Genomic DNA, 17,153 nt, shown 5'->3' on the forward strand with positions numbered 1-17,153 from the left:
TGTACGCTGCGGCCGGGAGTGGACAGTGGCCTCCAAAATGTACCACAGAATGTCACCACCAGCCCTGGCAACTCCGCTCCTAGGTGTTCACCTCACAGAATTGAAAACAGGTATTCGAACAAAAAGACACAAACGTTCCTAACAGAACTAGTCACAATAGCTACAAGGTGGAAACAAACGTCATAAAACGGAATGACGTACTGACAGTTGCTACAACACCGATAAATATTGAAAATGTAGTGAAAAAAGGCAGACACGAGGAGTTCCTGCAGTGGCGCAGTGGTTAACAAACCCGACTAGGAACCATGAGGTTGCGGGTTCGGTCCCTGCCCTTGCTCAGTGGGTTAGGGATCCGGCGTTGCCGTGAGCTGTGGTGTAGGTTGCAGACGCGGCTCGGATCCCGCGTTGCTGTGGCTCTGGCATAAGCCGGTGGCTACAGCTCCAATTCGACCCCTGGCCTGGGAACCTCCAGATGCCACGGGAGCGACCCAAGAAATGGCAAAAAAAAGACAAAAAAAAGACCAAAAAAAAAAAAAAAAAAAAAAAAGCAGACACGAAGGAACACGTATTGTATGATTCCATTGATATGAAATGTCCAGGATAGGGACAGAAAGCAGACTAACGGTTGCCAGAGGCTGGAGGGATGGGAGTGAGAAGGTATCAGGCTTCTTTTTGAGGTCGCGCAGGTGTTGGCAAGCTGACTGGTGACATCAGCGTGCCCACCGCTGCGACTGCACCAACAGCCACGCACCCGTACACTTCAAATGGGCGAATTGGATGTAAACAGTCTCAATAAAACTGTTTACCGCAATGAAAAAGAGAAAGGCTCTGCATGCAGCGCCCGCCAACCCTGCAGGCGGGTCCTTCCTCTCTGCCCGCCCCTCCCTCGGCCGAGGAGTTAAGAAGTAGTGAAACCAAACTCCTCCGCAGAGTTGGGACAGAACTTGCGGTGGCCAGAAAAAGAGTTCAAGGTGAATCCGTGAGTGAGGCTTGGCTCAGTTAATTGCATGTATGTAAACTCGTGTACCTGGTGTTGACACGTTCCAACGAGATGTTCCCGAAGGGTCAGAAACGGTCTCCAGAGCCCGAGTTTACACGGCCTGAGTCGCGCCTTGGTCGTTGGCAAGTTGGCGGCGGCGGCGGCGGGAACGGGGGCCGGGCAGCCGGCTCCCGGGTCACCTCCTGAGACCCCACGGTCAGGTCACCGCACTTGGCCTCTCTGGCTGTCAAGGCGAAACACCTGTGCGTTGCAAGGTAAAGAATTCCATGTTCCGGATTTTAAAAAAGCAGCTCAACTGCTGCCCCAAACGAATCGGCTCGTGTGACGCCGCCGAGTCCAAGGAGGCCTTGGCGGCCGGCCCCGGGTCCGGGCGGGCGCCTTCGGGCTCGGGCGCTGCTGCTTCGGGGCTGCCAGCCGCCCGCGCTCGGACCCGAGGTCCTGGGAGCCCGGCTGCCGGCTGCTGGGGCTGCGCGCCGGGAGGTGGGAGAACGCCGGCCGCGCGGGGCCGGGGCGGCGGGGACCCGGCGGGGACCCCCCCCCCACGCCCCCTCCGCCGCCTAAGCTCTTCGTGAGCCGCCTGTCCTCTCCGGTGGGACCCATCTTTCCGGGGACGGCCGCGCCCGCAAGGACAAGCCAGTCGGCCTGGCCTGGCCACGGGCTGCGCCGGCACCGCCTCAGGGAAAACTGCTTCAAACGGCGCCTGGCAAGGGAGCCGGCCCGCCGTCCGCTTGGGCGGTGTGGGCTGACACCCGCAGGACAGCCGCGGTGGGACCCACACACGAGCCAGTGAGCCACGGGGGTGGCCTCGGGCAGGGCGCCGCAGAGAAGGGACATCCGGAGAATCCGCACGTGCCTCACGTTTCTGCTGCGCGGAAGCGGGCGCGGCGGAAAGAGGGCAAACGGGCTCAAAGGGAGCACTGACTCAGCGAGCAGGATGACTGAGCCTCAGCTTTCAGTGCAGCCCCCCCTTCCGACGGTCAGTAGGCGCGTAAAGGTGGCAGTTCGGCAGAAGAGGACCTCCCATCAAAACAGGATGCGAGGGGTTCCCATTGTGGCTCAGCGGGAACAAACCCAACTAGGCTCCATGAGGACGCAGGTTCCAGCCCTGGCCTTGCTCAGCCGGGTACGGACCTGGCGTTGCCTAGAGCTGTGGTGCAGGTCGCAGAAGCAGCTGGATCCCGCATTGCTGTGGCTGTGCCATAGGCTGGCAGCTGCAGCTCTGATTCGACCCCTGGTCTGGAAATTTCCATATGCTGTGGGTGTGGCCCTAAAAAGAAAACAAAACCAGCAGGATGTTTCCTTATTCGGTGGGGAAGGGGGAGGAAGCTTAGACCACGTGCGTGCGTAATGAACGCCCTTCGCTCCTCAGTTCCTCGCAGGCCTGCCCCGGGCTCCCTGGGAGCTCTAACCTGGTGCTCTCGCGTCACCTGGATCTGATGCTGCATTTGAGTCATTATGGACATTAATGATAAAGATGAATATGAAGTGATGATTCCTAAAAGTGATACTGGTGTGGCCCATACGTCAGAGGCGAGACCATTCTAGGTACAAGGAGTACACAAAAGACTGCTGTGCCACCCGGAGAGAACATGAGAGGTCACGTAGTCTGGACCTCCTACTGGCTGGTCAGGGCAGGGTATGCGCAGCTGCCCAGACGCCCTTGCTCTGCCTGGGCCAGTGACATGTTTAACTGGCTCACTTCCGGTTGGGGAGCCTGGCTGAAGTCTGTCCTCCGGGTGGACCCGATCATAACATGAGGCATCAGTCACAGTCACTCTTGAACTGTGTGCCTTAAGCAAACGGAATGGACTTGGCATAAGCCTCTATCAGTACAATCAATTAGAGCACCCTTGATGGTGCAGCCTATGCATCTGAGAAGTCTTAGCTGGGTGAAAAGTCAGTGGTGGAGTTGCCCTCAGGACCTGGTCTTGGCAGGATGTCTTGTGATCCAAGTTGAACACAAGATGGGAGGCTTGTGAGGCCATCTCCCTCTCACCTTCTCATCTCTCCTGGAGGCTGTCCTGAGACACTTTCTCATTGCCTTCTGGATTCGAATGAGGCGTGAGTCTCTCGGCCCTGCTCCACTCAGGGTATAACTACAGAGTACACAACCTCTTAGTGGTGGCTCTCTGTATCTAAAAAGGACTTGTTACTTTCCAAGCCAAACCAGTCACTCCTGTGCTTGGCCTTTTGCTTAACAATGTGGGGATTATGGAGTTCCCGTCGTGGCGCAGCGGTTAACGAATCCAACTAGGAACCATGAGGTTGCGGGTTCCACCCCTGGCCTTGCTCAGTGGGTGAAGGATCCGGCATTGCTGTGAGCTGTGGTGTAGGTTGCAGACGCGGCTCAGATCCCACATTGCTGTGGCTGTGGCGTAGGCCGGCGTAGGTCTGATTAGACCCCTAGCCTGGGAACCTCCATATGCCATGGGAGCAGCCCTGGAAAAGGCAAAAAGACCAAAACAAACAAACAAACAAAAAACACCAAAAAACAAACCAATGTGGGGATTATGTGCAAGAGTATCCTTGACTTTGAGAAATGCACATTAGGGTATTTAGGGGTGATGGAGCATCATGTCTGCAGCTTGTTCTCAAATGGTACAGAAAACCCCTAATGATAATAATGGTACACACACACACACACACAAACACATGCACACACACTGCACAGATGTGGGAGAATGTTAACAATGGAATGGCATGGGTGAAGGGTACGTGGGAGTTCTTAGCACTGTTCTTCCAACTTTTCCGTAATTGAAAATTATAAAGAATTACATTTAAGATGCTGTATATACATGTATGTACAACGGCTGAAAGGCTACATGAGAAAATGATGAGGTTCAGGCCAGAGAAACAGAGTCTTCTTCTTTTTGAAATCTTCTGTCAACTGATTTCAGTTTCAACAATGAACATGTATTCCTTTCATAATACAAAACTAAAATAGAATATCCAATGTTTAAAAGCACAAAAAGTAATATAATAAAGAAACCTTGGAGAGAGACGGGATTAAGATGGCGGAATAGAAGGACTGGAGCTCAACTTCTCTCCTAAAAACAACAAAATTCACAACTAAAGACTGAGCACTCTTCACCAAAATGGACCAGAAACCTTAAAAAAGATCCCCTACTCCAGAAGAACAAGAGGAGGCCACATCAGGAGGTCGGAGGGGCGATTTCCCGATATAAACAACCCCACACCTCCTGGGTGGGAAGCTCCACAGACTGGAAACTAATTGGTTCACAGAGACTCACCTACTATCCTTTTTGCTATTCCTTTTTGCTTTTCTCTTTATTTCTGTCTTTATCCAGTTCTAATATTAATGCATCTTATATTTTTTGTATGTGGATTTTAGTCATTTGACATAATCTTTAAAATTGTATATGGTACATAGACCTCATAATTATTTTTTAAATAGTCGCTTACTATTCTATGTGGTGGCAGTACCACATTTACTCATTCAGTAAATGAAGAATAAAAACAAATCCTAGGGAAGGAGGCATCTGATTTCTAGAGCTGCATACTATAATATTACAAATGTCCAGTTTTCAACAAAGAAAATTATGAAAGCAAAAAAAAAAAAAAAACAAAAACAAAAACAAAAACACTATGGCCCATTGACAGGAAAAAAGATATTAAAAGAAACTACCCTAGACAAAGCCCAGGCATTGGATTGGATTTACTAGACAAAGAATTTAAATCAACAATTGTAGGGGAGTTCCCGTCGTGGCGCAGTGGTTAACGAATCCGACCAGGAACCATGAGGTTGCGGGTTCGGTCCCTGCCCTTGCTCAGTGGGTTAACGATCCGGCGTTGCCGTGAGCTGTGGTGTAGGTTGCAGACGCGGCTCGGATCCCGCGTTGCTGTGGCTCTGGCATAGGCCGGTGGCTACAGCTCCGATTCAACCCCTAGCCTGGGAACCTCCATATGCCGTGGGAGCGGCCCAAGAAATAGCAACAACAACAACAACAAAAGACAAAAAAAGACAAAAGACAAAAAAAAAAAATAAATCAACAACAAAGAGCAAAAGGAAACCAGTAGAATGATGTCTCCTAAAATAAATAATAACAAGGAGACAGAAAATCTTTTTAAAGGAATGAAATAGAAATTCTGGACCTGCAGAGGCTCGACAGCATATCTGAGCAGGCAGAAATAATCAGTGAACTTGAGGATAGCTCAGTTATCTGAGTCTGAGAATCAGAAAAGTTACGAAGGGACAGGACCTCAGAGACCCATCAGACAACATCAACCATAACGGGAAGTCCAGCAAAAGAGAAAGGAGAGAAAGGGGCATAAAGAATATTAAAAGAAGTCATGACTGAAAATTTGCCAAATTTGATGAAATCCTTGAATCTACGCATTCAAGAAGCTCAAAGATTCCAAGTATGATAAATTCAAGAGCCCCATACCTAGACGCATAGTTATAATATCTAAAGCCCAAGACAATTAATTTTGAAATCAGCAAAAGAGAAACGACTCATCACATAGAAGGGTGCCTCAATAATATCGACAACTGAATTCTCATTGGAAACCAGAGGCCAGGGAGTTCCCTTCCTGGCTCGGTGGTTGGCGAAACTGACTAGGATTCACGAGGACGCAGGTTCGATCCCTGGCCTCGCTCAGTGGGTTTGGGATCTGGCGTTGCTGTGGCTGTGGTGTAGGCCGGCAGCTACAGCTCTGATTTGACCCTTAGCTTGGGAACCTCCAGATGCCGCAGGTGCAGCCCTAGAATACAAAAAGACAAAAGAAAAATAGAAACAAAAAATTGCCTGAGACCTGATAAAGCATTTTTCTCCGAAGAAGACATACTGATGGCTAACAGGCACATAAGAGATGCTATCATCACAAAGTACCAGGGAGATGCAAATCGAAACCACCATGAGAAATGACCTCACAAGTCAGAATGGCTCTTATCAAAGAGACAAAAAATAACAAAGGTTGAGGATGTGGAGCAAGGGGAACTCTGGTGCAGTGCTGGTGGGAACGTAGCCTGCTATAGCCCTTATGTAAAATGGCAGGGAGATGCGTCAGACTGGGTTGCTGTGCTGTACAGTAGAAAACCGACAGAACACTGTAAGCCAGCTAAAATGGAAGAAAATAAAAATCATTATATACAAAAAAAAATGAAAAGTAGAACTACCATAAGACCCAGCAATCCAACTTTTGGGTATATAATCCCACAACAGATGAAATCAGGAAATAAAAGGATCTCAGACATATGTGTCGCCATGTTTACTGTGGCATCATCCAGAATAGTCAAGCTATGTAAACAATGTGGAGTCTGGTGAGAGATGCGCAAGGGAAAGGTGCATGCGGCCCTGAAAAGATAAAAGACGAAAAAGGAGTTCCCGTCGTGGTGCAGTGGTTAACAAACCCGACTAGGAACCATGAGGTTGCAGGTTCGATCCCTGCCCTCGCTCAGCGGGTTAACGATCCGGCATTGCCGTGAGCTGTGGTGTAGGTGGCAGACGTGGCTTGGATCCCGTGTTGCTGTGGCTCTGGCGTAGGCTGGTGGCTCCAGCTCTGATTCAACCCCTAGCCTGGGAACCTCCATATGGCGTGGGAGCAGCCCAAGAAATGGCAAAAAGACAAAAAAAAAAAAAAAAAGAAAAAAAAAAAGAAAAGAAAAGAAAACATGTGTAAAATGAAATATTATTCATCCATAAAAAGAGAGAAATTCTGCCACTTGTGACCACATGGATAAATTTGGAGGACATTATGCTAAGTGGAATAAGCCAAGCACAGAAGGACAAACAATATATGACCTCACTTATATGTGGAATCTAAAAACACTGAACTTTTTTTTTTTTTTGGTCTTATTGTCTTTTTAGGACCACACCCGCAGCATATGGAGGTTCCCTGGCTAGGGGTCCAATCGGAGCTGTAGCCGCTGGCCTACACCACAGCCATAGCAATGCCAGATCCGAGCTGTGTCTGCGACCTACACCACAGCTCATGGCAAGGCCAGATCCTTAACCCACTGAGCCAGGCCAGGGATCGAACCCGCAACCTCATGGTTCCTAGTCAGATTTGTTTCTGCTGTGCCATGGTGGGAACTCCTAAAGATGCTGAACTTATATAACCAGGAATTAGAATGATGTTTTCCAGGGCCTGAGGGGGTGGGGGAAATGGGGAGAAGTTGGTCAAAGGGTACAGACTTTCTGTTATAAGATGAATTCATTTTTAAAAAAAGATGAATGGGGAGTTCCTGTTGTGGCTCAGTGGAAACGACTAGCACCCATGAGGACACAGGTTCAATCGCTGGCCTCGCTCAGTGGGTTAAGGATCCGGTGTTGCCGTGAGCTGTGGTGTAGGCTGAAGACACAGCTGGGACCCTGCATTGCTGTGGTTGTGGTGTAGGCTGGCGGCTGTAGCTCCAATTGGACCCCTAGCCTGGGAACCTCCATATGCTGCAGGTGCAGCCCTAAAGAGCAAGAAAAAAAAGATGAATGATTTCTCGGGATCTAAGGTATAGCATGATGACCACAGTTCATAATATTGTGTTGTATTCTTGAAATTTGCTAAAAGATTCCATCTTAAGTGTTCTCACCACAGAAAATACTGTAGGTATGGAGGGGACAGACGGGTTAATTGATTAACTTGATTGTGGTGATCCCTTCATGCTGGAGGCCAGCTCTGGTGGCCAGGGACTTTACACTTTCCCGATAGGAGAGGGACGCGTGTCGGTGAAATGTACATACGGAGACAGCCTCTTTGTCCCTTCTTTCAGGGCGCTGGACTGCTCAAACTTTATTGGCAACACTGGTTGATCATATAGACAGCTTTTTGCTACAGATTACATCACAGTGTTAAAAGTACATTGGTTAACTATTACATGGTATAGCAGCTATACATCATGTTTTAAGATCTTTGTTTTAACTAAACTTGGCGGGTACAATTTAGGGGCAATTAGGTACAATACATCGTGTGGAAAGGAGGAGACTCAGTACAAAGCATCCCATGGCCAGCCAGTCTTTACAGGTTGAAGAGGTCACAGACACAAGAACTTGGCATTCACAAATCTTGTTTTTAGACTGGTGCTTATCTTTAAAGCGTTATGGCAGGGAGACAGTGTTAAGAAAATATAAACCAACTTAACTAGCTATCACTTAAAAGCTTTTAAAATCAAGAACAAAACTCACAGCTAGGTTTCTTGGATAATATATGTCTAACTTCTATGAACCTCATTACAATCCTAACTCTAAAGTTTACTATATAACTAGTTAGTAGATAAACACTATGTTCTAACTAAGTTGGATTTAAATGGGGGAAAATCCTTTAGGATGAAATTCTTATATTATCGTTGTAACTTTGTTAAATCACAAATCACCACAGGAAAATAAGAATGGAAAATTAAGAATAATCAGCAAATAATCAGGAAAGACTGAGGAAATACCTGAATAACAAATAAAACAACAGGAAAGACTAGGTCACCCGGAGAAACAATCCTTGTTCTCTGGCGCAAACATGGAAATTGTTTTCCCAGGAAAGCCCCAGTTCTTCCCCATCAGCATCAAAATGAGAGCTGTGTAACCTGAGGCCTGCCCTCGTAACCTGAGGCCTGCCCTCGGCTGGCACCGTCCTGGAAGGTCTCGGCCTGACCAGGAGCCCACCTTCGGCATGCACCGTTCAGGTGAGCTCCCTTCCTTAGTTGGGAACCTGCCTTCAGGTTTTTCTGCCATCAGGCAAGGTCCTTTTTTCGAGTCCCTGCATCTCCTCGGCTCCCCGCACCTTCACAGTGTAAACACATATTACGTCTTCATCTTGCACACCTTAGAAGAAAACGTCACATTGTCAATCATACCTCAATAAAGCTGAAAAAGGGGAAAGAATTAAAAAGTTAGCAAAAGAGGATTTCTCACAGTGGCACAGCCGGTTAAGGTTCCAGCCTTGTCTCTGTGGCAGCATGGGTTTGATCCTCGACTCAGCACGGTAGGTTGAGGATCTGACATTGCTGCAGCTGTGGTGAGGATTTGATCCCTGGTCCAAGAACTTCCATATGCATGGGTGCAGCCAAAAAAAAAGGAAAAAAGAAAATAGCAGAGGATCAGAACAGACATTTCTCCAACGTAGTCACACGAATCGTCAATGAGCACGTGAAAAAAATCTTCTAAATCATTAATCATCAGGGAAAAGTAAATGAAAATCACAAAGAGATACCACTTCCCACCGACTCGGATGGCTCTAGTCAAACAAATAAAAAACCAGTATCAGTAAGGATGTGGAGAAACTGGTATGCTCATACATTGCTGGTGGGGTGTAACATGGTTCAGCCGCTGTGGAAAATAGTTTGGCAGTTCCTTACAAAGTTCAACACAGAATTACCACATGACCATGCAACTGCCTTCCTAGGTATATGCCTAAAAGAACTGAAAACAGGTATTGAAAGACATATTGTAAGCACAACAGTTTGCAAAGGGAAACGGTCCAACTGTTCATCAATGAACGAAGAGATAAACTGTTGAAGATCCGTACGATGGAGTATTATTTGACTCCAAAAAGAAGTGAAGTACTGATTCATGGTACAACAGGCATGAAGCCGGAATCCATTATGCTAAGTGAAAGAGCCCAGTCCCAAAGCCTCACGTATTGACTGATTCCTTTTAATATGAGATGTTGAGAAAAGGGAAATATTTAGAGACGTAAAGTAGAACAGTGGTTGCCTAGAGCTGGAAGGTTTAGGTGGAAAGGAGGAATGGTGGCTAATAAGTCTGGGGTTTCTTTTCAAGGTGGCGAAAATGTTGTAAACTGATCTTGGTGATGTTGACGGAACTGCGAGTATACTAAATGCTACATATTTGTAGACTCAATGGGTGAAGGATGTGATGTGTGAGTTAGATAAAGTTTGAGAAAACATGCACTGAAAGGATAAAAGTGACATAAAAGTCATGTCTGTACCTGTGTAAACAAACTTCAACATTCCTCAAAGGAAGACATAAAAGACACAGCACTCAATGAAGTCAATGACCAATATTTGGCATCTATACACAATTACATAGGAAGGCGAAAAATGTTACCCATACCGAAGAGAAAAATAAGTCAATAGAAACAGAGCCAAAGATGAAGGAATTGCTTAACCCGCATACAACCTTGATGGATATTATGACACCGTCAAGGATTTAAAGCAAAACATGGACATAATGAAGAGAGAAATAAAGATATTAAAAGCCTCAGTCGGACGTTCCAGAGATGAAAAATACCTCATTGGAAGCGCACACTGTCCCGAATGGGATCAGGAGAAGACGAGACTCTGTAGAAGCACTGATGGGCGAACGTGAAGCCACAGCAAAAGAAGGTCTCCGCCCTGGAGTACGGGGGCAGAAAAGGCTCTAAAAATGCAAATGAACGGAGCCTTTGTCCCTTGTGATAAAACGTCAAGAACTGTAATACACATTGAATGGAGCAGAAAAATATGAATCTTTTCAAGGGTACCAAAAACATGTACCTTCACAGGGCCTATATTCTGGTCGATCAAACACATCTCGACAAAGTTTAAAAGACGGAAATAGCAAGAAACATTTTCTTCGACAGGAGAAGCAGCACTCAACTCTAAAGTCCTATATTACCAAAGAAGACTCTTAAGGAGCTCCGCGTGCCTTAAGAAACCAGAAAGCTGGAGTTCCCGTCGTGGCGCAGTGGCTATCGAATCCGACTAGGAACCATGAGGTTGCGGGTTCGGCCCCTGGCCTCGCTCAGGGGGTTAAGGATCTGGCGTTGCCGTGAGCTGTGGTGTAGGTTGCAGACGCGGCTCAGATCCCGCGTTGCTGTGGCTCTGGCATAGGCCAGTGGCTGCAGCTCCGATTTCAACCCCTAGCCTGGGAACCTCCATATGACACGGGAGCGGCCCAAGAGATAGCAAAAAAAGACAAAAAAAAAAAAAAGAAAAAAGAAAAAAAGAAACCAGAAAGCGAGCAACAGAAACTGCAAGCAAGAAGCGGCGGAATGATGCAGATAAGAGCAGAAAGTCAGGAGACAGAACGAAGAGAGAGACAATCACTGAAGCCAAAAGGTGCTTCTTCGACAGGATCCAAGAAACGGATGACCCTCCGGCCGCACCCGTCCAGAGTACGACGCCAGAGGGCACCTTACCGACCTCAGGCGCGATGGACGCGACACGGCTGCGGAGTCCCCGGCGTTAGAGGTACCCAAGGAGCACGGGCTGGTCCGCGGCCCCAACGCTGGGGCTGACGCCCGCCGAGCGCACGCGGGGCGCCGGGGCCTGCGGTCGCGCAGCTGAAGGTCCCGGCCCTTCCGTCGGGAGCGGCGCGCGGCGCGGCGCCGTCCACGGCGCGGCCTCGGGCCTCGGCGCCCGTTTCCCGCCGTGGCCGCGCGGGGGCGCGGCTCCGCCCAGCACCCCTGCCGGCCGCGGCGCCCCGCTGCCCCCGGCCTCACCTCACAATTCTGCCGCCGGCCGGGCCTTTCTGCCGTCAGCCCAGGCTCCCCGCGCGTCCGTCCGGCGCCAGGCGCGCAGGTCCCCCGCCTCGTCCGCGCCTCCGGAAGAGGAGGGACCGCCCTCGCCGCCATCGGCCTCGTGGCTGGCAGGCTGCGACGCACGCATGGGGTCGTCCGCGTCCAAGGCTGCCCTCGGAGCCACCACCGACGAGCCCACCGAACCCGAGCCCAAACACCTAGCGGGTGAGTCTCGGCGGCCGCCGCCGGCGCCCTCGGGCCCGGGGGTGGCGCCATCCCGCTGCCGCCCCTGGCGCCCCGCCCCCCCAGGCGCGCCCCCCCCCCGACCCCGGACCCCCCCGGACCCCGCCCCAGGAGCTCCCGCCCGGGCCCCTCGCCTCACCCCGCTCAGCACCGCCGCCACCCGACTTCTCACTGTGCAGCCGCCCCCCAGCCCGGAGGACAACCACTGGCCTTTCGCACTGCAGACACAATTCTGGTTGCCAGTGATTCGTGGTTGCTGGGATCCAAGAGGCGGGAGAATAACAAGCTCGGTTTCTGAGGAGGGTCTCGGTTCCTAAAATGGTCTGTTGGTCCAAGACGAAGCAGACTCCCAGGCCAGGCCTACTCTCCCTTGTTTGACCTCACGGCCAGCGGTGACTTCCTAAACCACGTGTGCGGTAGGCGGTGTACATAAACGCTACTGCTTTGGAAACCTGCCTTGCTGAGTCACCCTTTGCAGCCCCTCTTTATTTCGGTATTTTGCTTCTAAATGATTCATTGACATAATTGAGTAATTTGCCTTCTGAAGTTTTATCTTCCTGCCATCATGATAACGTGTCTGTAGGGCAGCAGCTAACACCTCATTAAGTTAAGCAGATTCATGGAGTTCCCCTTGTGGCTCAAAGGGTAAGGAACCCGACTAGTATCCATGAGGATGTGCCTTTTTGGTTCAGGGGCTTAAGGATCCCACGTTGTGTGAGTTGTGGTATGTGCGGCTCGGATCCAGCATTGCTGTGGCGTAGTCTGGCACCTGCAGCTCTGATTCGACCCCTAGCCTGGGAACCTCAATGTGCCACGAGTGTGGCCCTAAAAAGCAACAAACACACAAACAACAAAAAACCTTTGAGCAGATTCATTGCATTTGTATATAATTTTAAAGTTTCCTGAACACTATCTGAACAGGCCCCATAAATATGCTGGATATATCTACATAGATAGATAGATTGATTCCAGTTCTGGATTGTTATGAAACGTGCCAGAATGGACTTCTCAGGATTCGCAGTGGTTAGGGGTGTGAACAATGCATGGAACCATGGTAGCTGCCAGATTCAGTCCAGAGGCTGAAACCCTGTGAAAGCCGAAACCAAAAATTAGCAGAGGAAACTTTATAGAAAGAAAAATGAAGCAGGCTTAGACATAAACAAATCACAGAATCTCATACTCCGTAACCTTCAACAGGGCACAGCAATGGGCACGAACTACACGTGTACACTGAGTGTTTACACTTCTTGAATAATTGAACCTGACTCCACAGGGCCAGCTTATTGCTCCTCAGTACCTATCCTAGTGCTACGTACATGAAATCACTGAGTCATGATTAAGTGCTAGGCAAGAAGTTGTTTTCTCATGCGAGTTTATCGATGGTTTGGAAAGCAAGGAGAAGCTTTGAATTGATAAACAGTAGGTAATCGTTGTTCTTGAATATGAAAAGGAAACAGTTCTGAGGGGCTATCTGAGGTCAATTGATGAGTGATTATAGCCTTTAGGCAGGAAATCAGGAAGCTGTTGCAATAAGTCAGGTACAAAGCTGCAGGGCCGTGGACTCAAGAAGAAAAAGGATGCCAACAAAAGGGTCAGATGTGGGGAGACCCCACGAGGAAAGCTTCTGAGTGTCCACTTTTCTTGAGAGAGGCGGTGTGACATAATGGTTAATACCTTGGTCTCTGGGCTTAAACAACCCCAATTTCAAGTCCCAGCCCTTCCACTTAAAACTACCTGTGTGGCCTTGAGTGTGCTACTTACTTCTTGGCTCCTATTCCTGCATTTAACAAGTACTTACCATCGCCGCCGAGGCAGATCGCGCTGGCCCTCGGGGAGGCGGGGTGCAGAACAGCTGGGCGGGCAGGCCTTCAACTTCCCCGACGCGTAAGGACCAGTCGAGGTACTCGCCATGAAGAAAACGATTGGCCCTGTCCCTTTTGTCACATCTCTGAGATTTGACTGTAACTGATTTCAGCTAAAGTTATAAATTTTGGTTTCGAGAACCATTTCCTAATCTCCATTTTAACGCTTGTCACTGTTCTAATTTAGATCTAATCCAGTACGTAAATGGAACAAATATGAGTGTCGAACATCTGGCGGATGTTCTCTCTGAGAAAAGTGGGAGCAGCAGCTGGGTGGTGGTGTTCAAAGCCCTGGTCACTGTGCATCACCTTATGGTCCACGGAAATGAGGTGAGCGTGGCGTACAGTCCTTCGTCTTGGTACCAGGGCCCGTCAGCACACGATTGCTAAGTAGTCTTAGTGTGTCAGGACTTAGAACATTTTACTTCATTAATGACAAGGGTAGGACGTGCATAGCGGCAGATGTTTAAAAACTGATTTCCGTTCTTACGACTCTATTTTTGCATCACTATTTGAAATGTACTATTTTAGCTACTGGATAATAAAGTGGGTAATACGGAAGCTATTTCTCTCAATTCTTTAGATGATTTAGGCTGTAAAAACAGAAAACCCTCAAAAATGTATGGCTGCATAACTGCTTTACTTTACCAGGAGAACCTGGATACCCGAGTATTACAGCATCACCTCGCCACCTCTCCCCACATACACTCTTTGTGTTTCACAGAACAACTGAAATGTTCGACAGCATTAAATTGCCTATTATTTTCTGCTTGAACTTTTGTCTCAGTAAGCTGTGCTTAAAAAAAATCAAGATTTAGGAGTTCCCATCGTGGCTCAGTGGTTAATGAATCTGACTAGGAACCATGAGGTTGCGGGTTCGATCCCTGACCTCGCTCAGTGGGTTAAGGATCTGGCGTTGCCGTGAGCTGTGGTGTAGGTTGCAGACGCGGCTTGGATCCTGCGTTGCTGTGGCTGTGGTGTAGGCCCGTGGCTACAGCTCCAATTCGACCCCTAGCCCGGGAACCTCCATATGCCATGGGTGCAGCCCTAAAAAAGGCCAAAAAAAAAAAAAAAAAATCAAGATTTAGAAATTGATTGGATTTTGAAACTTATTACAAAGCAACAGTAATTACACAGTATGGAGTCGGTAAAAGTGGAATATATATCCTAGACTCTGGAATATATAAAGGGAATGTAATAGAGAGCTCAGAAGTAGAACTGTACTTACCTGGGAGCTTGCTGGCACTACAAACATGAGGGAAATTTAAAATAAAGCCTTTTGGTACAAATAACATCCTTATGGAAAAAATAGGATGAGATCTTTATATTCCCCTTATACAAAAATAAATTCCACAAGAATGAAATATCTATAAATGCAAAAAGCTACATTTAAAAGTTGAAGAAAAGGGAGGGAATATGCTTAGGGCGTCTGAGGAGGGAAGATGCCATCAGGCTGGAACAAGACCTTTGCAGCGTATGTCGCTGGATGAGCAGACTGCATGATCAGGAGGGATTCAGCGGTCCCCTGGAATGATGAGCAAAAGAAATGAACAGACAATTCATAGAAAAGGAAACCAGATAAGCAAGATTTAGAATGTACGACAGCATGAAGTGCTGGGACTTTGAGGAAATGGGAGCGCACCCATCCTGTGGGTGCCGCACCTTCTCGGTATCAGGAACGAGAGAAGTTACATCAAGGAGGAGCGCAGATGTTAAAAGGATGGTAAAAGAATGCTGAGAACGACTTCGTGGACCTGTGTGTCTGGCGCTGCCCGGAGGTTTGGAGAGAAGTGCACTGAGACGTGTTGAGTACAATTGAAAACGCTCAGCGACCCAGCAAATACACTTCTCATAGCATATTTATGACAATTCAAAATTGGAAATCGCCTGAATTCCCATCAGCAGGCAACAGATGAATACAATGAGGTGTGTTTATACAATGAAATACTACATAACATCAAACGGGATGTAGACCAACAAGGCCAGATCTCAGAACAATGCTCAGAGAGGAGGTGAGTTGCAGGATAACATTCAGAGCCCAGTTTCATTTATCCACATTCTAAAACTACGCTCTTACTATTTATCCATTGCACGATATATATGAAACTGCAAAGAAAATAGACTCTAAAGATAACATTAAAATTGTGATCTTGGTGTTACTTTAAATTTTGTAATACTTTGTTCCTCTTATTTCTTTTCTTTCTTTTTTTTTTTTTTTTTTTTTTTTTTGTCTTTTTGCTATTTCTTGGGCCGCTCCCTCGGCATATGGAGGCTCCCAGGCTAGGGGTCGAATCGGAGCTGTAGCCACCAGCCTACGCCAGAGCCATAGCAACGCGGGATCCGAGCCGCGTCTGCAACCCACACCACAGCTCACGGCAACGCCGGATCCTTAACCCACTGAGCAAGGGCAGGGACTGAACCCGCAACCTCATGGTTCCTAGTCGGATTCGTTAACCACTGCGCCACGACGGGAACTCCTGTTCCTCTTATTTCTAAAATTGATTCAAAGCAGGTATGTCTAAAACTTAGCAGTTGTCATTTCTGGTTAGTGGTGTACACAGCTGTATCAAATTATTTTTATTTTTCTATTATTAAATAATTTCACAGTAATTATTCAAATAATTAATTCTGTAATTACAGATGACCCTCGAACCTCACGGGTTTGAACCCTACACTGATTTTTTTCCCCAGTAAATACTACAGCACCACACTATCTGTGATTGCTTGAATGTGCAGAGGTGGAGTCGTGGTTCTAGAGGGACAGGGGACACAGAGCCGACTATAAATCACATGCGCATTTGCGACTGCACAGAGTATCGGCACCTGTGACCTCCAAGTTGTTCAAGGGTCAATTGTCATTAAAATTCCTCAAAAATCAAAAAGGGAGAAATGGTTAGATAGAAAGTCCTGGGTGAAAAGCGTATATTCACGTAAGTCCTAATGTTTAACTCCTTGTTTATTGGGGGTATATAAACAGACTGACACCACTGCAGATCCTTGTGTTGGTAAAGCTCACTTTAATGCGTGCTCCTGAAATAGCCAGAAGCTGTAGGATAGAATGATGTTAAGTATGCATTCGCAATAACAAAATCATCAATGAACTTTATGGACAGACACTAATTTTGCAATTTGGCACGTTTGTTTGACAGCGTTTTATCCAACATCTTGCATCCAGAAACTCTTTGTTCACTTTACACAACTTCTTGGATGAAAGTGTCATAGAAGGTAAGATGATCCTTTGATGGACATATTTCTGGGGGGCAAGGAGGAAAATGTTCTGCAAACCATGTCTGGTTAAAGAAAAAAAAAAAAAATGCCTCCAGGAGTTCCCGTCGTGGCGCAGCGGAAACGAATCCGACTAAGAACCATGAGGTTGCAGGTTCAATCCCTGGCCTTGCTCAGTGGGTTAAGGATCCGGCATTGCTGTAAGCTGTGGTGTAGGTCGCAGATGCGGCTCAGATCCTGCATTGCTGTGGCTGTGGCGTAGACCGGCGGCAAAACAGCTCCCATTCGACCCCTAGCCTGGGAACCTCCATATGCTGCGGGTGCAGCCCTAAAAAGACAAAAAAAAAAAAATGGTTCTGAATTATGAAGGGTGCAGTGTGTTGTACATTTTATGATAGTAAATAATTTCTAAATTC

General features: G+C 47.8%; 1 protein-coding gene across 5 annotated transcripts in view; it reads left to right on the top strand.

Moving 5' to 3' along the window:
* The first annotated feature begins 892 nt into the window (after nucleotides 1–892).
* LOC102163557 (phosphatidylinositol-binding clathrin assembly protein) overlaps nucleotides 893–17,153 on the top strand; it is a 39,696-nt gene continuing 23,435 nt past the window's right edge. For 2 of the 5 annotated variants that reach the window (XR_014835203.1, XM_085007570.1), the window contains exons 1-3: nucleotides 906–1,254; nucleotides 13,700–13,842; nucleotides 16,662–16,737. Coding sequence is in view for 3 of the 5 variants with exons in the window: in XM_085007570.1 (XP_084863696.1) it covers nucleotides 13,729–13,842; nucleotides 16,662–16,737 (190 nt within the window). In the remaining 2 variants the exon portion in view is untranslated. Of the gene's footprint in view, nucleotides 1,255–11,280; nucleotides 11,633–13,699; nucleotides 13,843–16,661; nucleotides 16,738–17,153 lie in introns of those variants that run through there. The other 3 variants (XM_085007571.1, XM_005674025.4, XM_085007572.1) reach the window with 3 other exon arrangements.

The sequence above is a fragment of the Sus scrofa genome, chromosome X, assembly GCF_054392235.1.
Source record: "Sus scrofa isolate SSC_HxYL_T2T_F1_AM1 chromosome X, Sscrofa_HxYL_maternal_Yorkshire_Landrace_v2.0, whole genome shotgun sequence".
In the NCBI taxonomy this organism is placed as follows: Eukaryota; Metazoa; Chordata; class Mammalia; order Artiodactyla; family Suidae; genus Sus; species Sus scrofa.